The 27,758-nt window shown below is 45.6% G+C and overlaps 1 protein-coding gene across 3 annotated transcripts in view; it reads right to left on the reverse strand.

Moving 5' to 3' along the window:
- The window catches only part of LOC106593833 (multiple C2 and transmembrane domain-containing protein 2), an 88,538-nt gene that overhangs the window by 41,431 nt on the left and 19,349 nt on the right, over positions 1–27,758 (reverse strand). Inside the window, exons 2-8 of one of the 3 annotated variants that reach the window (XM_082969876.1) lie at positions 22,870–23,537; positions 10,795–10,851; positions 8,611–8,734; positions 1,515–1,657; positions 1,305–1,381; positions 722–836; positions 393–422 (exon numbers count right to left, since the gene is read on the reverse strand). In XM_082969876.1, the coding sequence (XP_082826002.1) occupies positions 393–422; positions 722–836; positions 1,305–1,381; positions 1,515–1,657; positions 8,611–8,734; positions 10,795–10,851; positions 22,870–23,457 (1,134 nt within the window). In that variant the 5' untranslated portion in view covers positions 23,458–23,537. Of the gene's footprint in view, positions 1–392; positions 423–721; positions 837–1,304; positions 1,382–1,514; positions 1,658–8,409; positions 8,420–8,610; positions 8,735–10,794; positions 10,855–22,869; positions 23,538–27,758 lie in introns of those variants that run through there. The other 2 variants (XM_082969875.1, XM_082969877.1) reach the window with 2 other exon arrangements.

A 27,758-nucleotide genomic window follows, 5' to 3' on the forward strand; every position in this document is an offset into this window, starting at 1 on the left:
GTGGATCCTTAGTGATGAAATAGTGGTGTCAGAACACTAGAGTGGATCCTTAGTGATGAAATAGTGGTGTCAGAACACTAGAGTGGATCCTTAGTGATTAAATAGTGGTGTCAGAACACTAGAGTGGATCCTTAGTGATGAAATAGTGGTGTCAGAACACTAGAGTGGATCCTTAGTGATTACATAGTGGTGTCAGTACACTAGAGTGGATCCTTAGTGATGAAATAGTGGTGTCAGAACACTAGAGTGGATCCTTAGTGATGAAATAGTGGTGTCAGAACACTAGAGTGGATCCTTAGTGATGAAATAGTGGTGTCAGAACACTAGAGTGGATCCTTAGTGATTACATAGTGGTGTCAGAACACTAGAGTGGATATCTTTGGATGACTTACCCTGATACTCCTCTTCCTCTTAGGCCACCTCTGCAACAGGTACATGCAGGTTACAAGCACAACAGAACAACACACTGTCACAGTTAGTAGAGGAACAAAAACATGCAAGTTTATCTGTAGAATATGTCAAAACAAAATGGTCAATTCCATCAATCTCAGTCAAATCAGGAAGTAAAAAAAACTAACTCCAATTCTCATTTTCTTCAAAGCTTCTCTATGTGAAACAAATGGAATTTGAATTTCAGTTTACTTCCTGAATTGACTGAACTGAAAAGGAATTGACCCCCAAGCCTGTTAGATATGGTATATTGTATTGTCTAGTTCCTTACAGAGTTCCTCTCGTTGTCTCTATCCCTAAGAGAGAGAGACATGTCCAGCATGATGACTCCCATGTCCTCCTCCAGACTGTTGGGGTCGTCCAGATGCACGGACAGCTCACACACCCTGGGGATACAACAGGGTTAGCTTAGCATAAAACATGAACAAGAAATGCCAGGTTGGAGAGAATCTGTCTCATTATGAAGAAATGCCAGGTTGGAGAGAATCTGTCTCATTATGAAGAAATGCCAGGTTGGAGAGAATCTGTCTCATTATGAAGAAATGCCAGGTTGGAGAGAATTAGTGTTATTTTCATATTGACAACATTAACGGCATCAGAATACTTGTGTGTCTGTACTGACGTGTGTAACTGGTAGACACACACACACACACACACACACACAACACGTGTTAATGTTTTTAAATGTATAAGATTACTTTATTGATGATATTCCAGTAGAAACAGAGACTAGCTCTGGTTGCTGCCTCTCTAACCTCTAGGTGACCTGCTGCCAGAGTTACAACAAAACAATAAATCATCATCTCCTGAAAATTGAAGACATTTAAAAAAAAAAAAAAAAATGTGTCACTCACTTTTCCATCTCCAGATCAGTGAGGAGAACGTAGCCGGATCCCATGAAGTCATCCATGGTCAGATCCCGGTCATACACCTGCAACGTAGACCAGGTGAAGATGGGTAATTAATAAAGACTGGACACAGAACAAAGAGCAGAAACACTCTTCTGATCAGAATGGCCCCTACTGAGGCCCTAACACACGGGGTGTCTGTCCTTCACCCCTTACCTTAATATACAGTCTCTGGTCCAGGTCTCTGACAGGGAAAGAGAAGGACTCGTTCCACGTCGGGTTGAGGTTCTTGTAAACCACTTTGCTCTTGTATAGTGTCTTCCCGTCCAGTTTAAACTTCACATAAGGATCACTTGTACCTGAGAAAACGGACAAAACACGGAGATGGAATATCTCCATGAGTGGACGAATGGCTTCATCATACACTACGGCCCTGATTTAATGTCATTATTATGGGGTGGCCTCAGTGGCTAAGTGTGTCTGCACTGAGATTGGGTGGTTGGTGAGAGTGAACTTGCAGTCACCATTTCCTTGTACTGTGTAACATGTGTATCCTGTGCATATGACTAATAAAACGGGACAAGACTAATGATTAATGGAATGCAAACAATAAGCAGGAAGAGATTTCACTGAGAGAGTCAGGAAGAAAAAACTATATACTCAATACTCTACATTCAGTCATCTTCCGGCTCAAACCTCAAGTCATGTCTCAGTACTGAGAGACTTTCTTCCAGAGGAAGTGGGTTTGACGATGGGCTCAATGTGAGACAGTACAGTTTCCTGAGATAACCAGTCACGACAACTCAGTATTATCCATGATGCAACGTTCAGAAGAGCAACGGTGAAAACCGTCAACTGTTAAGAGAAGACAATATCTCCACTACTCTAGACATGGAGTCAATATCTCCACTACTCTCCACTACTCTAGACATGGAGTCAATATCTCCACTACTCTCCACTACTCTAGACATGGAGTCAATATCTCCACTACTCTCCACTACTCTAGACATGGAGTCAATATCTCCACTACTCTAGACATGGAGTCAATATCTCCTCTACTCTAGAAATGGAGTCAATATCTCCACTACTCTCCACTATTCTAGACATGGAGTCAATATCTCCTCTACTCTAGACATGGAGTCAATATCTCCACTACTCTCCACTACTCTAGACATGGAGTCAATATCTCCTCTACTCTAGACATGGAGTCAATATCTCCTCTACTCTCCACTACTCTAGACATGGAGTCAATATCTCCTCTACTCTCCTCTACTCTAGACATGGAGTCAATATCTCCACTACTCTAGACATGGAGTCAATATCTCCTCTACTCTCCACTACTCTAGACATGGAGTCAATATCTCCTCTACTCTCCACTACTCTAGACATGGAGTCAATATCTCCTCTACTCTCCTCTACTCTAGACATGGAGTCAATATCTCCACTACTCTAGACATGGAGTCAATATCTCCTCTACTCTCCACTACTCTAGACATGGAGTCAATATCTCCACTACTCTAGACATGGAGTCAATATCTCCACTACTCTCCACTACTCTAGACATGGAGTCAATATCTCCACTACTCTCCACTACTCTAGACATGGAGTCAATATCTCCACTACTCTAGACATGGAGTCAATATCTCCACTACTCTCCACTACTCTAGACATGGAGTCAATATCTCCACTACTCTAGACATGGAGTCAATATCTCCACTACTCTCCACTACTCTAGACATGGAGTCAATATCTCCTCTACTCTCCACTACTCTAGACATGGAGTCAATATCTCCACTACTCTAGACATGGAGTCAATACCTCCACTACTCTAGAAATGTGTATTTTTGTTTCCGTGTACAAGGCACGACTTCCACCAGCCGAAAAAGCTTAGTAGTAACATTAATACTATGCCTTCTCAATGCAGTCGCTGTAGTCGTGTTATAAAGGAGAACTATCGCCTTATGGTGTGGATAGTCATGTTGCAAGCCCAGCTTCAGATGCAATCGTTATGCAAGGATGAAACAGCGTCTGTGCCACCAGTAAGTACAGATAGTAACGTTAGTATAAATCCCTTTGCACGGTCCCCGCAGCCGGACATCTTTCTCATGGCTTCTGGAGGGAAACGCTGTAGGAATGCTCAACCGGTGTCGCTCATTCAGCCGACAGAAACTTTCAACCGGTTCTCCCTGTTAAGCAGCGAGTCTGAGGCCGAGCCTTCTCTGGTCCCTCCTCCTCCCGTTACGGGGTCTGAGACGCCGAGCCTTCTCTGGTCCCTCCTCCTCCCGTTACAGGGTCTGAGCCTTCTCTGGTCTCTCCTCCTCCCGTTACGGGGTCAGAGCCTTCTCTGGTCTCTCCTCCTCCCGTTACGGAGTCTGAGGCCGAGCCTTCTCTGGTCTCTCCTCCTCCCGTTACGGGGTCTGAGCCTTCTCTGGGCTCTCCTCCTCCCGTTACGGGGTCAGAGGCCGAGCCTCCTCTGGTCTCTCCTCCTCCCGTTACGGGGTCTGAGCCTTCTCTGGTCTCTCCTCCTCCCGTTACGGGGTCAGAGCCTTCTCTGGTCCCTCCTCCTCCCGTTACGGGGTCCGAGCCTTCTCTGGTCTCTCCTCCACCCGTTACTGGGTCCGAGCCTCCTCTGGTCTCTACTCCTCCTCCCGTTACGGGGTCAGAGGCCGATCCTCCTCTGGTCTCTCCTCCTCCCGTTACGGGGTCAGAGGCTTCTCTGGTCTCTCCTCCTCCCGTTACGGAGTCTGAGGCCGAGCCTTCTCTGGTCTCTCCTCCTCCCGTTACGGGGTCAGAGGCTTCTCTGGTCTCTCCTCCTCCCGTTACGGGGTCTGGGCCTCCTCTGGTCTCTCCTCCTCCCGTTACGGGGTCTGAGCCTTCTCTGGTCCCTCCTCCTCCCGTTACGGGGTCTGGGCCTCATCTCTTCCTCCCGTTACGGGGTCTGAGCCTTCTCTGGTCTCTCCTCCTACCGTTACGGGGTCTGAGACGCCGAGCCTTCTCTGGTCTCTCCTCCTCCCGTTACTGGGTCCGAGCCTCCTCTGGTCTCTACTCCTCCCGTTACGGGGTCTGAGGCCGAGCCTTCTCTGGTCTCTCCTCCTCCCGTTACTGGGTCCGAGCCTCCTCTGGTCTCTACTCCTCCCGTTACGGGGTCTGAGGCCGAGCCTTCTCTGGTCTCTCCTCCTCCCGTTACTGGGTCCGAGCCTCCTCTGGTCTCTCCTCCTCCCGTTACGGCGTCTGAGACGCCGAAGCCTCCCACCATTAGCTCTGAGAAATTGAAAACCCTAGTCATTGGCGACTCCATTACCCGCAGGTCACCAAGGTCACCAAGCGCCACATAGCTTCAGCGTGTAAATCAGCTAGAAAGACGTGTCGGCATCGAGTAACAATCTCTGGCCCCCTCCCAGTTAGGGGGAGTGATGAAAACTGTTTTCTGCCCCTCCCAAAGGATAGAATTTGTAGATAATTGGCCCTCTTTCTGGGACTCACCCACAAACAGGATCAAGCCTGGCCTGTTGAGGAGTGACGGACTCCATCCTAGCTGGAGGGGTGCTCTCATCTTATCTACGAACATAGACAGGGCTCTAACTCCTCTAGCTCCACAATGAAATAGGGTGCAGGCCAGGCAGCAGGCTGTTAGCCAGCCTGCCAGCTTAGTGGAGTCTGCCACTAGCACAGTCAGTGTAGTCAGCTCAGCTATCCCCATTGAGACCGTGTCTGTGCCTCGATCTAGGTTGGGCAAAATTAAAAATGGCGGTGTTCGCTTTAGCAATCTCACTAGAATAAAGACCTCCTCCATTCCTGTCATTATTGAAAGAGATCGTGATATCTCACATCTCAAAATAGGGCTACTTAATGTTAGATCCCTCACTTCCAAGGCAGTTATAGTCAATGAACTAATCACTGATCATAATCTTGATGTGATTGGCCTGACTGAAACATGGCTTAAACCTGATGAATTTACTGTGTTAAATGATGCCTCTCCTCCTGGTTACACTAGTGACTACATCCCCTATATATTTTTTACATTTTTTATGACTGCGTTTTCGATTTTTTTTTTTAGCTTCTAGTCATGAAATCTATGCAGCTACTCAATCACTTTTTATAGCTACTGTTTACAGGCCTCCTGGGCCGAATGCAGCGTTCCCCACTGAGTTCCCTGAATTCCTATCGGACCTTGTAGTCATAGCAGATAATATTCACATTTTTGGTGACTTCAATATTTACATGGAAAAGTCCACAGACCCACTCCAAAAGGCTTACCACAGAGGTCTCTGATGACCAGGTGTTATGTGTTATGAAGTGTTATGAAGTGTAATAACAGTCTTACCACAGAGGGCTCCAATGACCAGGTTTTATGAAGTGTTATGAAGTGTAATAACAGTCTTACCCCAGAGGGCTCTAATGACCAGGTTTTATGTGTTATGAAGTGTAATAACAGTCTTACCAGTCTTACCAACAGTCTTATAATAAACGGCTCTCTATCCACCGGATGTGTACCAAGCTCACTAAAAGTGGCAGTAATAAAGCCTCTCTTGAAAAAGCCGAATCTTGATCCAGAAATTATAAAAAACTATCGGCCTATATCGAATCTTCCATTCCTCTCCAAAATTTTAGAAAAAGCTGTTGCACAGCAACTGACTGCCTTCCTGAAGACAAACAATGTATACGAAACGCTTCAGTCTGGTTTTAGACCCCATCATAGCACTGAGACTGCACTTGTGAAGGTGGTAAATGACCTTTTAATGACGTCAGACCGAGGCTCTGCATCTGTCCTCGTGCTCCTAGATCTTAGTGCCGCTTTTGATACCATCGATCACCACATTCTTTTGGAGAGATTGGAAACCCAAATTGGTCTACATGGACAAGTTCTGGCCTGGTTTAGATCTTATCTGTCGGAAAGATATCAGTTTGTCTCTGTGAATGGTTTGTCCTCTGACAAATCAATTGTAAATTTCGGTGTTCCTCAAGGTTCCGTTTTAGGACCACTATTGTTTTCACTATATATTTTACCTCTTGGGGATGTCATTCGAAAACATAATGTTAAATTTCACTGCTATGCAGACGACACACAGCTGTACATTTCAATGAAACATGGTGAAGCCCCAAAATTGCCCTCGCTAGAAGCCTGTGTTTCAGACATAAAGAAGTGGATGGCTGCAAACTTTCTACTTTTAAACTCGGACAAAACAGAGATGCTTGTTCTAGGTCCCAAGAAACAAAGAGATCTTCTGTTGAATCTGACAATTAATCTGGATGGTTGTACAGTCGTCTCAAATAAAACTGTGAAGGACCTCGGCGTTACTCTGGACCCTGATCTCTCTTTTGAAGAACATATCAAGACTGTTTCAAGGATAGCTTTTTTCCATCTACGTAACATTGCAAAAATCAGAAATTTTCTGTCCAAAAATGACGCAGAAAAATTAATCCATGCTTTTGTTACTTCTAGGCTGGACTACTGCAATGCTCTACTTTCCGGCTACCCGGATAAAGCACTAAATAAACTTCAGTTAGTGCTAAATACGGCTGCTAGAATCCTGACTAGAACCAAAAAATTTGATCATATTACTCCAGTGTTAGCCTCCCTACACTGGCTTCCTGTTAAGGCAAGGGCTGATTTCAAGGTTTTACTGCTAACCTACAAAGCATTACATGGGCTTGCTCCTACCTATCTTTCCGATTTGGTCCTGCCGTACATACCTACACGTACGCTACGGTCACAAGACGCAGGCCTCCTAATTGTCCCTAGAATTTCTAAGCAAACGGCTGGAGGTAGGGCTTTCTCCTATAGAGCTCCATTTTTATGGAATGGTCTGCCTACCAATGTGAGAGACGCAGACTCAGTCTCAACCTTTAAGTCTTTACTGAAGACTTATCTCTTCAGTAGGTCCTATGATTAAGTATAGTCTGGCCCAGGAGTGTGAAGGTGAACGGAAAGGCTGGAGCAACGAACCGCCCTTGCTGTCTCTGCCTTGCCGGTTCCCCTCTTTCCACTGGGATTCTCTGCCTCTAACCCTTTTACAGAGGCTGAGTCACTGGCCTACTGGTGTTCTTCCATGCCGTCCATGGGAGGGGTGCGTCACTTGAGTGGGTTGAGTCACTGACGTGGTCTTCCTGTCTGGGTTGGCGCCCCCCCCCCCCCCCCCCCTTGGGTTGTGCCATGGCGGAGATCGTTGTGGGCTATACTCGGCCTTGTCTTAGGACGGTAAGTTGGTGGTTGGAGACATCCCTCTAGTGGTGTGGGGGCTGTGCTTTGGCAAAGTGGGTGGGGTTATATCCTGCCTGTTTGGCCCTGTCCGGGGGTATCATCGGATGGGGCCACAGTGTCTTCTGATCCCTCCTGTCTCAGCCTCCAGTATTTATGCTGCAGTAGTTTATGTGTCGGGGGGCTAGGGTCAGTCTGTTACATCTGGAGTATTTCTCTTGTCTTATCCGGTGTCCTGTGTGTATTTAAATATGCTCTCTCTAATTCTCTCTTTCTCTCTTTCTGTCTTTCTCTCGGAGGACCTGAGCCCTAGGACCATGCCTCAGGACTACCTGGTATGATGACTCCTTGCTGTCCCCAGTCCACCTGGCCGTGCTGCTGCTCCAGTTTCAACTGTTCTGCCTGCGGCTATGGAACCCTGACCTGTTCACCGGACGTGCTTGTTGCACCCTCGACAACTACTATGATTATTATTATTTGACCATGCTGGTCATTTATGAACATTTTAACATTTTAACATTTTGACCATGTTCTGTTATAATATCCACCCTGCACAGCCAGAAGAGGACTGGCCACCCCTCATAGCCTGGTTCCTCTCTAGGTTTCTTCCTAGGTTTTTGGCCTTTCTAGGGAGTTTTTCCTAGGGAGTTTTTCCTAGCCACCGTGCTTCTTTCACATGCTTTGCTTGCTGTTTGGGGTTTTAGGCTGGGTTTCTGTACAGCACTTTGAGAATATCAGCTGATGTACGAAGGGCTATATAAAAATAAATTTGATTTGATTTGATTTACCACAGAGGTCTCCAATGACCAGGTTTTATGTGTTATGAAGTGTAATAACAGTGTTACCACAGAGGTCTCCAATGACCAGGTTTTATGTGTTATGAAGTGTTATGAAGTGTAATAACAGTGTTACCACAGCGGTCTCTGATTACCAGGTTTTATGTGTTATGAAGTGTTATGAAGTGTAATAACAGTGTTACCACAGAGGTCTCCAATGACCAGGTTTTATGTGTTATGAAGTGTTATGAAGTGTAATAACAGTGTTACCACAGCGGTCCCTGATTACCAGGTTTTATGTGTTATGAAGTGTTATGAAGTGTAATAACAGTGTTACCACAGCGGTCTCTGATGACCAGGTTGCGTCCCTCCTTCAGGTTGATAGAGAGGAGGTAGGACCTCTGGGACTCTCTGGTGCTGCCTGATACACTCAGCATCTCAGTAGGACTCCCCATCTCAAACTGTTGGAGTACATAGACGAAGGGTCACTTTATATTTATACATTCATTAGTCCTGGATTAGTCCAGAATAAATCACAGCTGGGTAGACTTCCATACATACAGTTAACTGACCAAAATAACGGAAACACTGGAGCAAATGAGGGATACAAAGTATATTGAAAAGCAGTTATCACAGGTGTGATTCAAGCAATTAACACATACCATCATGCTTAGGGTCATGTAGAAAACGCCCAGCCCAATATTTTGGCTTCCATGGCTACAAGAAGAGATCTACGTGACTTTGACAGAGGGGTCTCAAAGGAACTTAGGGGGGTTTAAAGGGTGTGTCTCAGACACCAGATCTCAACCCAGTTGAACACTTATGGGAGATTCAGGAGAGGCGCCTGAGACAGCGTTTTCTACCACCATCAACAAAACAAGACATTATGGAATTTATTATGGAAGAATGGTGTCGCATCCCTCCAATAGAGTTCCAGACACTTGTAGAACCTACACTCGTAGAAAAAGAGAGTTCCAAAAGGGTTTCCCCACAGGAGAACCCTTTTAGGTTCCAGGAAGAACCCTTTTAGGTTCCAAGAAGAACCCTTTTAGGTTCCAGGAAGAACCCTTTTTGGTTTCAGGTAGAACCCTCTGTAGAAAAGGTTCTACATGGAACCCAAAAGGGTTCTACCTGGAACAAAAAGGGTTCTACCTGCCACCTTCAAGGGTTCTTCAAAGTGTTCTCCAATGGGGACAGCCGAAGAACCCTTGACGGTTCTACATAGCACCTTCTACTAAGGGTGTATGACAAGGCGTATTGAAACTGTTCTGGCTCGTGGCCCTACTGAGAGACTTTATGTTGCTACACTATACGTACCAAAGTATATGGGCACCCCTTCAAATTAGTGGGTTAGAGCCAGTTACTGAGCCCATCCAGACAAGACCAGCTCAGAGCTCTAACCCTGACCAGTCCAGCTCAGAGCTCTAAACTTCTATCCCTCTAACCCTGACCCTGTCCAGACCAGTCCAGCTCAGAGCTCTAAACTTCTATCCCTCTAACCCTGACCCTGTCCAGACCAGACCAGCTCAGAGCTCTAAACTTCTATCCCTCTAACCCTGACCCTGTCCAGACCAGTCCAGCTCAGAGCTCTAAACTTCTATCCCTCTAACCCTGACCCTGTCCAGACCAGTCCAGCTCAGAGCTCTAAACTTCTATCCCTCTAACCCTGACCCTGTCCAGACCAGTCCAGCTCAGAGCTCTAACCCTGACCCTGACCAGTCCAGCTCAGAGCTCTAACCCTGACCAGTCCAGCTCAGAGCTCTAACCCTGACCAGTCCAGCTCAGAGCTCTAACCCTGACCAGTCCAGCTCAGAGCTCTAACCCTGACCAGTCCAGCTCAGAGCTCTAACCCTGACCAGTCCAGCTCAGAGCTCTAACCCTGACCAGACCAGTCCAGCTCAGAGCTCTAACCCTGACCAGTCCAGCTCAGAGCTCTAACCCTGACCAGTCCAGCTCAGAGCTCTAACCCTGACCAGACCAGCTCAGAGCTCTAACCCTGACCAGTCCAGCTCAGAGCTCTAACCCTGACCAGTCCAGCTCAGAGCTCTAACCCTGACCAGTCCAGCTCAGAGCTCTAACCCTGACCAGTCCAGCTCAGAGCTCTAACCCTGACCAGTCCAGCTCAGAGCTCTAACCCTGACCAGTCCAGCTCAGAGCTCTAACCCTGACCAGCTCAGAGCTCTAACCCTGACCAGCTCAGAGCTCTAACCCTGACCAGTCCAGCTCAGAGCTCTAACCCTGACCAGACCAGCTCAGAGCTCTAACTCGTCCATCTGGGACGCAGTGTTAGACTGCTGTGGTACAGTGTCCATTAGGGACCAGGCGGTGCTGTGATACAGTGTCCATTAGGGACCAGGTGGTGCTGTGGTACAGTGTCCATTAGGGACCAGGCGGTGCTGTGGTACAGTGTCCATTAGGGACCAGGCGGTGCTGTGATACAGTGTCCATTAAGGACCAGGCGGTGCTGTGATACAGTGTCCATTAGGGACCAGGCGGTAGACTGCTGTGATTTAGAACTTACACTGTTGTTCTCCGTGTCTTGTGATGTTTGGGTCTCAAGGTCTTGGCTGTCACCGTTCTGCTGTTGAGACAGACACATGTTCATTCCATTAACAAACACAACAATTCATAACCCACAAGATACAGTATTATCCTGTAATACCATGATGTCACCAGAAACAAAACCTGAAAGAAACAATGACAGTAAGATTTTCAGATCAAGTCCATGTAACATGTTGGAAGTAGGAACTTTGACCTATATTGCAACAGAAAAATAATCCTGCAACAACAGGATTTGAAAGTTTAGTCGATAACGTTGCTTGATCGGTGGTTAGGCTATTAGCTGGCCCGGAAGTAGGCTAGATGAAAAGTGCAATGCTGTTCATATAATCGTGTGTTCGTGCGGGGCTTTCAGTTCATTTACGTAGACCATCAAGCTCATCTGCATCTCCTGCCATGCAGGAAAATGTTCAGCAACAAAAACGAGTGATCAAATGACGAGCCTAAACCTGTAAACTATAGCCGGTGTCTGTCAGCCAGTCTGTTTTTTGTTTCCTGTCCTGGATTATACTCTCTCTCCGTGTCCATGTAGTTATGAAACATTCCTCTGCTGCGGGATACAAAGAATGATAAGCCACACAACTGAGATTAATGACTTGAACAATTTGACTTCCCTCTTATGTAGCTGATGTCATGACGTGGCACTTTCTGGGTGTATATCGTGGCTTCCCCCTCTCTCTCTCTCTCTCTCTCTCTCTCTCTCTCTCTCAATCTCTCTCTCGCTCTAACCCTGACCAGTCCAGCTCAGAGCTCTAACCCTGACCAGTCCAGCTCAGAGCTCTAACCCTGACCAGTCCAGCTCTAACTCGTCCATCTGGGACACCCAGGTTCTGTTACATTCCTGGCAGAGACTCTCTTCCCCTGGCCATGCACACACACACACAGAGACAGAGAGACAGAGAGACAGAGAGACAGAGAGAGAGAGAGAGAGAGAGAGAGAGAGAGAGAGAGAGAGAGAGAGAGAGAGAGAGAGAGAGAGAGACCACAGAGAGAACAAGGGATTTCACTGGGCCAAACTCCTAAATCCCCCAAAATGGGAGTTTTAAACAATATGTCCACCTTTGAGAGTGTGGGAATGGTCCGTGGACACTCAAGGGACAGTTATGACGAGTGCGTTTCATTTGGTGACCTCATGGAGGACAGGAAACACACATAACTATATCTCTGAATGTGTACATTTTTCAACTATGAGGGTTTGCATCTAATTCTTGTATAAAAATGAATGAGTAAAGATGAAACTATTTGTGAAATTATGCAATGTGATGTTAACCTTTAATTTTGAGAGAATGTTATTCCCTGTAAAGTTTAACTAGTCAGCGGACACGTCCCCCGTGAGCACAGACATGATCTGGCGTCATGGAACCACCTTTTCTATCGTTTACGAATAAAAACCCCTCCTGAGGAAATCCTCTTCAGACTGAGCAAACCCACAGCGGGACCTGGGATGGTGAATAGGTGATTACCAAAACCAGAACACGCAAACCTCCAGTGGAAGCGAAGTTTGTAACGGTTGTTGAATTCCTAAGGTTGTAACGGTTGTTGAATTCCTAAGGTTGTAACGGTTGTTGAATTCCTAAGGTTGTAATGGCTGTAACGGTTGTTGAATTCCTAAGGTTGTAACGGTTGTTGAATTCCTAAGGTTGTAACGGTTGTTGAATTCCTAAGGTTTTAACGGTTGCTGAATTCCTAACCATAACCAGCCTTGGCTACACGGGTGGAAATGGTTAAACTCTGAGACTATCGATCCCTACAGAATAAGAGCAAATCTTAGATACTAATTACTAGACTGCAGCTAGAAATGATGTAACTCTAGGATGTGAATAGCGACAACCGCCGAAACATCTATTCTAAGAACAATGGACGCCTGACGTACCCATTACAACAGACACTATCAGGAGCCGCCGACGGACCGACGATTCCAACAGAGAAGCTCTGAACTGACTCTCCAGCAGACGGACCGACGATTCCAACAGAGAAGCTCTGAACTGACTCTCCAGCAGACGGACCGACGATTCCAACAGAGAAGCTCTGAACTGACTCTCCAGCAGACGGACCGACGATTCCAACAGAGAAGCTCTGAACTGACTCTCCAGCCGACGGACCGACGATTCCAACAGAGAAGCTCTGAACTGACTCTCCAGCCGACGGACCGACCGTTATCATCCATACGCCATTTGGTTAAGGCTGGGTTCGTGCAGAGAAACAACAATTCTACGGCGTTTGAAATGAGACTAACTTGAGGTAAAGAATAATTCATTAATAGAAGACTAATTGATCAGATATTAAAATATCAGAGTTATATTCGGAAAATTATAAAACTTTGTAATCTGAAGATTTTCCGTGGTGCCCCGAATTTCTAGTTAATTAAATGAACATGATTATTTTAATCACGTAATAATAATTACAGAGAAGTGATTTGATGAAATAAGTCTTCACCTTTAATGATGCCAAAGACACGAAACTGACAAACTACTGCTGCTGTACTGACTACTACTACTACTACTACTACTACTACTACTACTACAACTACAGTGTTCAATACACATCAGATTACTACTACTACTACTACTACTACTACTACTACAGTGTTCAATACACATCAGATTACTACTACTACTACTACTACTATAGTGTTCAATACACATCAGATTACTACTACCACTACTACTACTATAGTGTTCCATACACATCAGATTACTACTACTACTACTACTACTACTACTACTACTACAGTATTCCATACACATCAGATGTAGTTTCTAACCATACTGTAACACACCCAGTACAGAACTAACTAATGATTTACTGCTTTAAATATTGAGTTAGTGTTGTTGAACACTGGTTTAACCAAACAAACATTAGGGTGTGTGTTTAAGATAACCTTGCAGATCTTTAGTGGGCTGGGATAGATTTGGACTGTTTGTTTTGACCTCGGCCCCACCCAGAGGTCATCAGTCTGCCTTCCCTTCAGTTGGTAGAGCATGGTGTTGTGGGCTGGGATAGATTTGGACTGTTTGTTTTAAAAACTCAAGGCTCCTGAAACGGACGTCATCACCTTGAGTCTATCAGTCATTCGGACCATGTCTTTTTTCCTCATGACTTTACTCAGACTTTTTTTCTGTGTCCTTGTGTCTTTTCACAACACCAGAACCATGTAAGCTGAGTACCAGTCTGCCTGTGAGATCCTTCCATTCTCCCGAACATGACAAGGAGTTGGAATGATCGCACAAACAGATCTGGGACCAGGCTAAGAATCACGTGGTTAATTCAACAGATCTGGGACCAGGCTAAGAATCACGTGGTTAATTCAACAGATCTGGGACCAGGCTAAGAATCACGTGGTTAATTCAACAGATCTGGGACCAGGCTAAGAAGCATGTGGTTATGTCCTGATAATGCATCAATGCTTCCATACCACATGTATAATAGATATATAATGGATAGATTGAATAACGACAGCACCTTACTGACATGTTAATGCTCTCATACCACATGTATACTATATATAAAAAACTATGCTTTAACTGAGAAGTGGGCACTGGTCTGAAGCTGAAAAAGAAAAGCAAATTCACATGAGCACCACATTGCCTACTCCACCCATGCTCTACCAAGGTTTCACAGCACCACAATGCCTACTCCACCCATGCTCTACCAAGGTTTCACAGCACCACAATGCCTACTCCACCCATGCTCTACCAAGGTTTCACAGCACCACAATGCCTACTCCACCCATGCTCTACCAAGGTTTCACAGCACCACAATGCCTACTCCACCCATGCTCTACCAAGGGTTTTACAGCACCACAATGCCTACTCCACCCATGCTCTACCAAGGTTATACATCACCACATTGCCTACTCCACCCATGCTCTACCAAGGTTTCACAGCACCACAATGCCTACTCCACCCATGCTCTACCAAGGGTTTTACAGCACCACAATGCCTACTCCACCCATGCTCTACCAAGGTTTCACAGCACCACAATGCCTACTCCACCCATGCTCTACCAAGGTTTTACAGCACCACAATGCCTACTCCACCCATGCTCTACCAAGGTTTCACAGCACCACAATGCCTACTCCACCCATGCTCTACCAAGGTTATACAGCACCACAATGCCTACTCCACCCATGCTCTACCAAGGTTTCACAGCACCAGAATGCCTACTCCACCCATGCTCTACCAAGGTTTCACAGCACCACAATGCCTACTCCACCCATGCTCTACCAAGGTTTCACAGCACCACAATGCCTACTCCACCGATGCTCTACCAAGGTTTTCACAGCACCACAATGCCTACTCCACCCATGCTCTACCAAGGTTTCACAGCACCACAATGCCTACTCCACCCATGCTCTACCAAGGGTTTCACAGCACCACAATGCCTACTCCACCCATGCTCTACCAAGGTTTCACAGCACCACAATGCCTACTCCACCCATGCTCTACCAAGGTTTCACAGCACCACAATGCCTACTCCACCCATGCTCTACCAAGGTTTCACAGCACCACAATGCCTACTCCACCCATGCTCTACCAAGGTTTCACAGCACCACAATGCCTACTCCACCCATGCTCTACCAAGGTTATACAGCACCACAATGCCTACTCCACCCATGCTCTACCAAGGTTTCACAGCACCACAATGCCTACTCCACCCATGCTCTACCAAGGTTTTACAGCACCACAATGCCTACTCCACCCATGCTCTACCAAGGTTTCACAGCACCACAATGCCTACTCCACCCATGCTCTACCAAGGTTTCACAGCACCACAATGCCTACTCCACCCATGCTCTACAGCACCACAATGCCTACTCCACCCATGCTCTACCAAGGTTTCACAGCACCACAATGCCTACTCCACCCATGCTCTACCAAGGTTATACAGCACCACAATGCCTACTCCACCCATGCTCTACCAAGGGTTTCACAGCACCAGAATGCCTACTCCACCCATGCTCTACCAAGGTTTCACAGCACCACAATGCCTACTCCACCCATGCTCTACCAAGGTTTCACAGCACCACAATGCCTACTCCACCCATGCTCTACCAAGGTTTTCACAGCACCACAATGCCTACTCCACCCATGCTCTACCAAGGTTTCACAGCACCACAATGCCTACTCCACCCATGCTCTACCAAGGGTTTCACAGCACCACAATGCCTACTCCACCCATGCTCTACCAAGGTTTCACAGCACCACAATGCCTACTCCACCCATGCTCTACCAAGGTTTCACAGCACCACAATGCCTACTCCACCCATGCTCTACCAAGGTTTCACAGCACCACAATGCCTACTCCACCCATGCTCTACCAAGGTTTCACAGCACCACAATGCCTACTCCACCCATGCTCTACCAAGGTTATACAGCACCACAATGCCTACTCCACCAATGCTCTACCAAGGTTTCACAGCACCACAATGCCTACTCCACCCATGCTCTACCAAGGTTTTACAGCACCACAATGCCTACTCCACCCATGCTCTACCAAGGTTTCACAGCACCACAATGCCTACTCCACCCATGCTCTACCAAGGTTTCACAGCACCACAATGCCTACTCCACCCATGCTCTACCAAGGTTTTACAGCACCACAATGCCTACTCCACCCATGCTCTACCAAGGTTTTACAGCACCACAATGCCTACTCCACCCATGCTCTACCAAGGTTTTACAGCACCACAATGCCTACTCCACCCATGCTCTACCAAGGTTTAACAGCACCACAATGCCTACTCCACCCATGCTCTACCAAGGTTTCACAGCACCACAATGCCTACTCCACCCATGCTCTACCAAGGTTTTCACAGCACCACAATGCCTACTCCACCCATGCTCTACCAAGGTTTTACAGCACCACAATGCCTACTCCACCCATGCTCTACCAAGGGTTTCACAGCACCACAATGCCTACTCCACCCATGCTCTACCAAGGTTTCCCAGCACCACAATGCCTACTCCACCCATGCTCTACCAAGGTTTCACAGCACCACATTGCCTACTCCACCCATGCTCTACCAAGGTTTTACAGCACCACAATGCCTACTCCACCCATGCTCTACCAAGGTTTTACAGCACCACAATGCCTACTCCACCCATGCTCTACCAAGGTTTTACAGCACCACAATGCCTACTCCACCCATGCTCTACCAAGGTTTTACAGCACCACAATGCCTACTCCACCCATGCTCTACAGCACCACAATGCCTACTCCACCCATGCTCTACCAAGGTTTCACAGCATCACAATGCCTACTCCACCCATGCTCTACCAAGGTTTTCACAGCACCACAATGCCTACTCCACCCATGCTCTACCAAGGTTTTACAGCACCACAATGCCTACTCCACCCATGCTCTACCAAGGGTTTCACAGCACCACAATGGCTACTCCACCCATGCTCTACCAAGGTTATACAGCACCACAATGCCTACTCCACCCATGCTCTACCAAGGTTTCACAGCACCACAATGCCTACTCCACCCATGCTCTACCAAGGTTTCACAGCACCACAATGGCTACTCCACCCATGCTCTACCAAGGTTTTACAGCACACAGCTTGGACGACAGTAGCTGTGTTGGTCTATTGTACTTCCAACAATGTGTATGCAGGTTTCTTAGGATTCAAACCTTCTCAAACAGCCTAATTCATACTGTTAGAGGAGGCGCTCCACAATATTGGGATTTGTGCAGCAATACAAGTTAATATTATGCATGTCAAAATACTTTAATATTATCTCTCTGTGTACATCCAAGGGCCAGCCGTGCTGCCCTGTTCTGAGACAAATGCAATTTTCCTAAGTCCCTCTTTGTGGCACCTGACCACACGACTGAACAGTAGTCCAGGTGAGACAAAACTAGGGCCTGTAGGACCTGCCTTGTTGATAGTGTTGTTAAGAAGGTAGAAACTAGGGCCTGTAGGACCTGCCTTGTTGATAGTGTTGTTAAGAAGGTAGAAACTAGGGCCTGTAGGACCTGCCTTGTTGATAGTGTTGTTAAGAAGGTAGAAACTAGGGCCTGTAGGACCTGCCTTGTTGATAGTGTTGTTAAGAAGGTAGAAACTAGGGCCTGTAGGACCTGCCTTGTTGATAGTGTTGTTAAGAAGGTAGAAACTAGGGCCTGTAGGACCTGCCTTGTTGATAGTGCTGTTAAGAAGGTAGAAACTAGGGCCTGTAGGACCTGCCTTGTTGATAGTGTTGTTAAGAAGGTAGAAACTAGGGCCTGTAGGACCTGCCTTGTTGATAGTGCTGTTAAGAAGGTAGAAACTAGGGCCTGTAGGACCTGCCTTGTTGATAGTGTTGTTAAGAAGGTAGAAACTAGGGCCTGTAGGACCTGCCTTTTTGATAGTGTTGTTAAGAAGGTAGAAACTAGGGCCTGTAGGACCTGCCTTGTTGATAGTGCTGTTAAGAAGGTAGAAACTAGGGCCTGTAGGACCTGCCTTGTTGATAGTGTTGTTAAGAAGGTAGAAACTAGGGCCTGTAGGACCTGCCTTGTTGATAGTGTTGTTAAGAAGTTAGAAACTAGGGCCTGTAGGACCTGCCTTGTTGATAGTGCTGTTAAGAAGGTAGAAACTAGGGCCTGTAGGACCTGCCTTGTTGATAGTGCTGTTAAGAAGGTAGAAACTAGGGCCTGTAGGACCTGCCTTGTTGATAGTGCTGTTAAGAAGGTAGAAACTAGGGCCTGTAGGACCTGCCTTGTTGATAGTGTTGTTAAGAAGGCAGAGCAGCGCTTTATTATGGACAGACTTCTCCCCATCTTAGCTACTGTTGTATCAATATGTTTTGACCATAACAGTTTACAATCCAGTGTTACTCCAAGCAGTTTAGTCTCCTCAACTTGCTAAATGTCCACATTATTCATTATGAGATGTAGTTGAGGTTTAGGGTTTAGTGAATGATTTGTCCCAAATACAATGCTTTTAGTTTTGGAAATATTTAGGACTAACTTATTCCTTGCCACCCATTCTGAAACTAACTGCAGCTCTTCGTTGAGTGTTGCAGTCATTTCAGTCGCTGTAGTAGCTGATGTGTACAGTGTTGAGTCATCCGCATACATAGACACTCTGGCTTTACTCAGAGCAGGGGGTGTAAAGCCATAACACATGTGTTTATGGCTTTACTCAGAGCAGGGGGTGTAAAGCCAAAAGCTGTACTGAAGTCTAACAAAACAGCCCCCACATCAATTTCTCTCAGCCAATCATCAGTTATTTGTGTAAGTGCTGTGTTTGTTGAATGTCGTTCCCTATAAGCGTGCTGAAAGTCTGTTGTCAATTTGTTTACTGTGAAATAGCATTGTATCTGGTCAAACACCTTTTTTAAAAAAAAGAAGTTTACTAAGGGTTGGTAATAGGCTGATTGGTTGGCTATTTGAGCCAGTAAAGGAGGCTTTACTATTCTTGGGTAGGTGTAACGTGTACGCTAAGAATCAGGAAGAAAGTACAGGAAGTGAATTTAATAAATAACGGAACACGGAACAAAACAAGAAACACAAGTAGCGTACAGACATGAAACACAGGAACAGTAACACCTGGGGAATGAACCAATGGGAGTGAAGGATTTAGGGGAGGTCATCAGGAAGGGGATGGAGTCCAGGTGAGTCTGATGAAACACAGGAACAGTAACACCTGGGGAATGAACCAATGGGAGTGAAGGATTTAGGGGAGGTAATCAGGAAGGGGATGGAGTCCAGGTGAGTCTGATGAAACACAGGAACAGTAACACCTGGGGAATGAACCAATGGGAGTGAAGGATTTAGGGGAAGTCATCAGGAAGGGGATGGAGTCCAGGTGAGTCTGATGAAACACAGGAACAGTAACACCTGGGGAATGAACCAATGGGAGTGAAGGATTTAGGGGAAGTAATCAGGAAGGGGATGGAGTCCAGGTGAGTGTCGTGAGGCGCAGGTGAGCGTAACGAGCACCGGAGAGGGGGAGCGGGAGTAGACGTGACAGTAGTGGAATAACTTTAGCTTCCCTCCAGGCCTGAGGCCACACGCTCTCTAGTCGGTTTAAATTGAATATATGGTAAATAGGAGTGGCAATATAATCTGCTATTATCCTCAGTCATTTTCCATCCAGGTTGTCAGACCCCGGTGGCTTGTCATTGTTGATAGACAACAATCATTGTTTTCACCTCTTCCACACTGACTTTATGAAACGCTCGTCTTTCATAATTTGGTCAGATCTACTTGGATGTGTAATGTCAGTGTTTGTTGCTGGCATGTCATCCCTAAGTTTACTAATCTGACCAATGAACATAATCATTGAAGTAGTTGGTAATATCAGTGGGTTTTGTGATGAATGAACCATCTGATTTAATGAATGAAGGAGCTGAGCTGTGTTTGTAGTTGGTAATATCAGTGGGTTTTGTGATGAATGAACCATCTGATTTAATGAATGAAGGAGCTGAGCTGTGTTTGACCAGATACAATGCTATTTCACAGTAAACAAATTGACAACAGACTTTCAGCACGCTTATAGGGAACGACATTCAACAAGCACAGCACTTACACAAATAACTGATGATTAGCCGAGAGAAATTGATCAATACATACTGTTGATTTCATTCCTGTTCTGTTTGTAACTACCCTGGTAGGTTGACTGATAACCTGAACCAGGTTACAGTTTGAAGCTTTCTCTTGACTGGGCAGCCTGACGAAAGCCAGTCAACATTTAAATCACCCAGAAAATATACTTCTATGTTGATATCACATGCATGATCAAGCATTTCACACACTGTTAGCACTTGGTGGTCTATAGCAGCTTCCCACCAGAATGGGCTTTAGGTGAGGCAGATGAACCTGTAGCCATATTACTTCAACAGTATTTAACATGAGATCCTCTCTAAGTTTTACAGGAATGTGGTTCTGAATATAAACAGCCACACCTCCACCATTGGCATTTCTGTCTTTTCGGTAGATGTTATAACCATGTATTGCTACCCCTGTATTATCAAAGGTATTATCTATGTGAGTTTCAGAATATGAATGTCATCTGTTACAAGCAAGTTATTGATTTCATGAACCTTGTTTCTTAAGCTACATATGTTAAATGTGGGTGATTTTTAGCACTTTTCTGTGATGCTCGATTGTTTTTCTTGCTTTACATGGGAAGCTTAGCAGAGGTAGACATGCTCAGGTTATTTATGTTAGTGCAGGGTGAGCTGCACACAGTGGACTTCCTACTAGTGCACACCGCCTCAGTTTTAACAGTATAACTCTGGTTCATAGGCGTATGATTACTGTACACAACAGCTGTAGGATCAGCAGAGACATTCATGGCAGTAAAGAGGGACAGAAATTAGGTTACTTGCATTATGTCTTCCAACGTCCCTGGAATAATGTACATTTGCTGAAGAATTATGGATGACTCAGCAAACACAACGGTAGGGATTAACTGGGCTGGGTTTGGGGTCATTGATAAGTCTTGTCTCAACGCAGCCTTATAGTGCTGTGAAAGGATCCGGGAACACACATGACTTGGGTGGATCCCATCCTCCTTATATAACACGAGCTTTGTTACCAGAAGCTATCAGAATAGTCAGTAAATGTCCCACCCACAGAGCTGTAATAGTCTGGTAGCCAGTTATGGAGGGTTAACAGTCTGCTGAACCGTTCAATGCCATGTTTTAGGGAGAGCAGAGGGCCAGATATTATGGGATGTTTGTTGGGTCGTGGCCCACAGCTTAATATCCATTTTAAGCTTTAAACACTGCAGGGCTAAATCATATTTAATAAACCTGACTATCTGAATCCATTTAATATTATAGTAAAACCATGTCCAATCAAGACTGACTGAGATCAAGAAATGGTCACGAGGAGAAAATATCAAAGCAAATGACTTCAATCAGACCATAGTAACACCAGCCATAATACACCAGCCATAATACACCATAGTAACACCAGCCATAATACACCATAGTAACACCAGCCATAATACACCATAGTAACACCAGCCATAGTAACACCAGCCGTAATACACCATAGTAACACCAGCCGTAATACACCATAGTAACACCAGCCATAGTAACACCAGCCATAATACACCATAGTAACACCAGCCGTAATACACCATAGTAACACCAGCCATAATACACCATAGTAACACCAGCCATAATACACCATAGTAACACCAGCCGTAATACACCATAGTAACACCAGCCATAGTAACACCAGCCGTAATACACCATAGTAACACCAGCCATAATACACCATAGTAACACCAGCCATAATACACCATAGTAACACCAGCTGTAATACACCATAGTAACACCAGCCATAATACACCATAGTAACACCAGCCATAATACACCATAGTAACACCAGCCATAGTAACACCAGCCGTAATACACCATAGTAACACCAGCCATAGTAACACCAGCCATAATACACCATAGTAACACCAGCCATAGTAACACCAGCTGTAATACACCATAGTAACACCAGCCATAATACACCATAGTAACACCAGCCGTAATACACCATAGTAACACCAGCCATAATACACCATAGTAACACCAGCCATAATACACCATAGTAACACCAGCCATAATACACCATAGTAACACCAGCCATAATACACCATAGTAACACCAGCCATAGTAACACCAGCCGTAATACACCATAGTAACACCAGCTGTAATACACCATAGTAACACCAGCCATAGTAACACCAGCCATAATACACCATAGTAACACCAGCCATAATACACCATAGTAACACCAGCCGTAATACACCATAGTAACACCAGCCATAATACACCATAGTAACACCAGCCATAATACACCATAGTAACACCAGCCATAATACACCATAGTAACACCAGCCATAGTAACACCAGCCATAATACACCATAGTAACACCAGCCATAATACACCATAGTAACACCAGCCATAATACACCATAGTAACACCAGCCATAATACACCATAGTAACACCAGCCATAATACACCATAGTAACACCAGCCATAGTAACACCAGCCATAGTAACACCAGCCATAAAACACCATATTAAGCTGTAAAACCCTGTTTACCTGAGTCACGTCCTCTGATATCTCCACTGAGGGGATCTCTCTGCCGTGCAGGTCAGTGGGAGTGGTAGTGTGTTCACTACAGTGTCCCGTGTGGTCCTGCAGCTCCGAATCCCCTGAATTCCCTGACCCCTGTCCAGCAGAAGCAGCTCTCTGCGCATGGCTCTCCTCTGGTAGGTCCTCCTCTTCCTCCTCATAAGGAGTAGCACTGTGTCCACTACACACCGACTCCTGGGACGTCCAATCAACCTGGGCCACCGGAACACTCAGTCTGCTTAGAGCAGCGTCGCTCCCAGCACTCCCGGCCGTGTTAACAGTGTGAGAGTTACCACTTCCTCCCTGTCTTCTGTCTACAACAGTCTTAATGGTGGGAGTGTTGGGGCTGCTGTAGGTCTGGTAGTCCTGCTGGACCAGGGAGGAGGTAGGGGTGATGTCTGGGACAGAGGAACTCATCCTGTGGTTTAAGACATGTTCTGGACACACCTCAGTCTTACTGGGGCTCTTCCTGCCCTGCCGGATGGTAGAGAGGAAGGGCTGGGCGCGATGCCGCAGGTGGGACAACACACCGGGCTTCTTAGAAGGGGAGTCCATGGTGATGAGGAGGAAGAGGAGGAAGAGGGTGTAGATAAACTCTAGATAGTGCTCTGAGGTCTAACATCCATCACTGAAAGCTGTGAAATAGAGAGACAAAGTGTCTCGATTAAAATGAAATATGATCACTCAACACGCTGCACCTTGGTCTACTTCTTCACACAGCCGTTACACACAATCACATTTTAACTGGTTAGTAGCTAACTAACGAAAACTATCCACCGACTGAGACTGGGGAGCATAGAAGACCTTGATAATTAAAGTAAAATACATCAAGGTGATGTTTTACAGAAGATCTAGTTCTATGACTGCATTCACCGTGAGATGAAGGTGTTCAGCAGACTAAACCTAACAGACTGTCTTGGCTCTAGCCTGATATCACTGCTGTATGCTGCTAACCTCTACCTCTAGCCTGATATCACTGCTGTATGCTGCTAACCTCTACCTCTAGTCTGATATCCCTGCTGTATCCTACTAACCTGCTAACATCTAGCCTGATATCACTGCTGTATGCTGCTAACCTGCTAACATCTAGCCTGATATCACTGCTGTATGCTGCTAACCTGCTAACATCTAGCCTGATATCACTGCTGTATGCTGCTAACCTCTACCTCTAGCCTGATATCACTGCTGTATGCTGCTAACCTGCTAACATCTAGCCTGATATCACTGCTGTATGCTGCTAACCTCTAGCCTGATATCACTGCTGTATCCTGCTAACCTGCTAACATCTAGCCTGATATCACTGCTGTATGCTGCTAACCTCTACCTCTAGTCTGATATCCCTGCTGTATGCTGCTAACCTCTACCTCTAGCCTGATATCACTGCTGTATGCTGCTAACCTGCTAACATCTAGCCTGATATCACTGCTGTATGCTGCTAACCTCTACCTCTAGTCTGATATCCCTGCTGTATCCTACTAACCTGCTAACATCTAGCCTGATATCACTGCTGTAGCTGCCCTGCTAACATCTAGCCTGATATCACTGCTGTATGCTGCTAACCTGCTAACATCTAGCCTGATATCACTTCTGTATGCTGCTAACCTGCTAACATCTAGCCTGATATCACTGCTGTATGCTGCTAACCTGCTAACATCTAGCCTGATATCACTTCTGTATGCTGCTAACCTGCTAACATCTAGCCTGATATCACTGCCGTATGCTGCTAACCTGCTAACATCTAGCCTGATATCACTGCTGTATGCTGCTAACCTGCTAACATCTAGCCTGATATCACTGCTGTATGCTGCTAACCTGCTAACATCTAGCCTGATATCACTGCCATATGCTGCTAACCTCTACCTCTAGCCTGATATCACTGCTGTATGCTGCTAACCTCTACCTCTAGCCTGATATCACCTGCTGTACTCCTGCTAACCTGCTAACATCTAGCCTGATATCACTGCTGTATGCCTGCTAACCTGCTAACCTCTACCTCTAGCCTGATATCACTGCTGTATCCTGCTAACCTGCTAACATCTAGCCTGATATCACTGCTGTATGCTGCTAACCTGCTAACCTCTACCTCTAGCCTGATATCACTGCTGTATCCTGCTAACCTGCTAACATCTAGCCTGATATCACTGCTGTATGCTGCTAACCTCTACCTCTAGCCTGATATCACTGCTGTATGCTGCTAACCTCTACCTCTAGCCTGATATCACTGCTGTATGCCGCTAACCTGCTAACATCTAGCCTGATATCACTGCTGTATGCTGCTAACCTCTACCTCTAGCATGATATCACTGCTGTATGCCGCTAACATCTAGCCTGATATCACTGCTGTATGCTGCTAACCTCTACCTCTAGTCTGATATCACTGCTGTATGCTGCTATCACTGTACAGATATTAACCAAAATACAACTGGTTTAATGAAGTATTGATATAGACCAAAATACAACTGGTTTAATGAAGTATTGATATAGACCAAAATACAACTGGTTTAATGAAGTACAGATATAGACCAAGCTACAACTGGTTTAATAGATATAGACCAAGCTACAACTGGATTAATGAAGTATAGATATAGACCAAGCTACAACTGGTTTAATGAAGTATAGATATAGACCAAGCTACAACTGGTTTAATGAAGTATTGATATAGACCAAGCTACAACTGGTTTAATGAAGTACAGATATAGACCAAGCTACAACTGGTTTAATGAAGTACAGATATAGACGAAGCTACAACTGGTTTAATGAAGTACAGATATAGACCAAGCTACAACTGGTTTAATGAAGTACAGATATAGACCAAGCTACAACTGGTTTAATGAAGTACAGATATAGACCAAGCTACAACTGGTTTAATGAAGTACAGATATAGACCAAGCTACAACTGGTTTAATGAAGTACAGATATAGACCAAGCTACAACTGGATTAATGAAGTATAGATATAGAACAAGCTACAACTGGTTTAATGAAGTATAGATATAGACCAAGCTACAACTGGTTTAATGAAGTATAGATATAGACCAAGCTACAACTGGTTTAATGAAGTACAGATATAGACCAAGCTACAACTGGTTTAACAGATATAGACCAAGCTACAACTGGTTTAATGAAGTACAGATATAGACCAAGCTACACCTGGATTAATGAAGTATAGATATAGACCAAGCTACAACTGGTTTAATGAAGTACAGATATAGACCAAGCTACAACTGGTTTAACAGATATAGACCAAGCTACAACTGGTTTAATGAAGTATAGATATAGACCAAGCTACAACTGGTTTAATGAAGTACAGATATAGACCAAGCTACAACTGGTTTAATGAAGTACAGATATAGACCAAGCTACAACTGGTTTAATGAAGTACAGATATAGACCAAGCTACAACTGGTTTAATGAAGTACAGATATAGACCAAGCTACAACTGGTTTAATGAAGTACAGATATAGACCAAGCTACAACTGGTTTAATGAAGTACAGATATAGACCAAGCTACAACTGGTTTAATGAAGTACAGATATAGACCAAGCTACAACTGGTTTAATGAAGTACAGATATAGACCAAGCTACAACTGGTTTAATGAAGTACAGATATAGACCAAGCTACAACTGGTTTAATGAAGTACAGATATAGACCAAGCTACAACTGGATTAATGAAGTACAGATATAGACCAAGCTACAACTGGTTTAATGAAGTATAGATATAGACCAAGCTACAACTGGTTTAATGAAGTACAGATATAGACCAAGCTACATCAAGCGGTGTCAAACTCATTGCACGGAGGATCGAGGGTCTGCGGGTTTTTGGTTTTTCCTTTCAAATAAGAACTAGCCAACCAGGTGAGGGGAGTTCCTTACTGAGACCTAGACAACCAGGTGAGGGGAGTTCCTTACTGAGACCTAGACAACCAGGTGAGGGGAGTTCCTTACTGAGACCTAGACAACCAGGTGAGGGGAGTTCCTTACTGAGACCTAGACAACCAGGTGAGGAGAGTTCCTTACTGAGACCTAGACAACCAGGTGAGGGGAGTTCCTTACTGAGACCTAGCCAACCAGGTGAGGGGAGTTCCTTACTGAGACCTAGACAACCAGGTGAGGAGAGTTCCTTACTGAGACCTAGACAACCAGGTGAGGGGAGTTCCTTACTGAGACCTAGCCAACCAGGTGAGGAGAGTTCCTCACTGAGACCTAGACAACCAGGTGAGGGGAGTTCCTTACTGAGACCTAGACAACCAGGTGAGGAGAGTTCCTCACTGAGACCTAGACAACCAGGTGAGGGGAGTTCCTTACTGAGACCTAGACAACCAGGTGAGGAGAGTTCCTTACTGAGACCTAGACAACCAGGTGAGGGGAGTTCCTTACTGAGACCTAGACAACCAGGTGAGGGGAGTTCCTTACTGAGACCTAGACAACCAGGTGAGGAGAGTTCCTTACTGAGACCTAGACAACCAGGTGAGGGGAGTTCCTTACTGAGACCTAGCCAACCAGGTGAGGAGAGTTCCTCACTGAGACCTAGACAACCAGGTGAGGGGCGTTCCTTACTGAGACCTGGACAACCAGGTGAGGGGAGATCCTTACTGAGACCTAGACAACCAGGTGAGGAGAGACCTAGACAACCAGGTGAGGAGAGTTCCTTACTGAGACCTGGACAACCAGGTGAGGGGAGACCTAGACAACCAGGTGAGGAGAGTTCCTTACTGAGACCTAGACAACCAGGTGAGGGGAGTTCCTTACTGAGACCTAGACAACCAGGTGAGGAGAGACCTAGACAACCAGGTGAGGAGAGTTCCTTACTGAGACCTGGACAACCAGGTGAGGGGAGACCTAGACAACCAGGTGAGG

Source organism: Salmo salar, chromosome 26 (genome assembly GCF_965601325.2).
Source record: "Salmo salar chromosome 26, fSalSal1, whole genome shotgun sequence".
Lineage (NCBI taxonomy): Eukaryota > Metazoa > Chordata > Actinopteri > Salmoniformes > Salmonidae > Salmo > Salmo salar.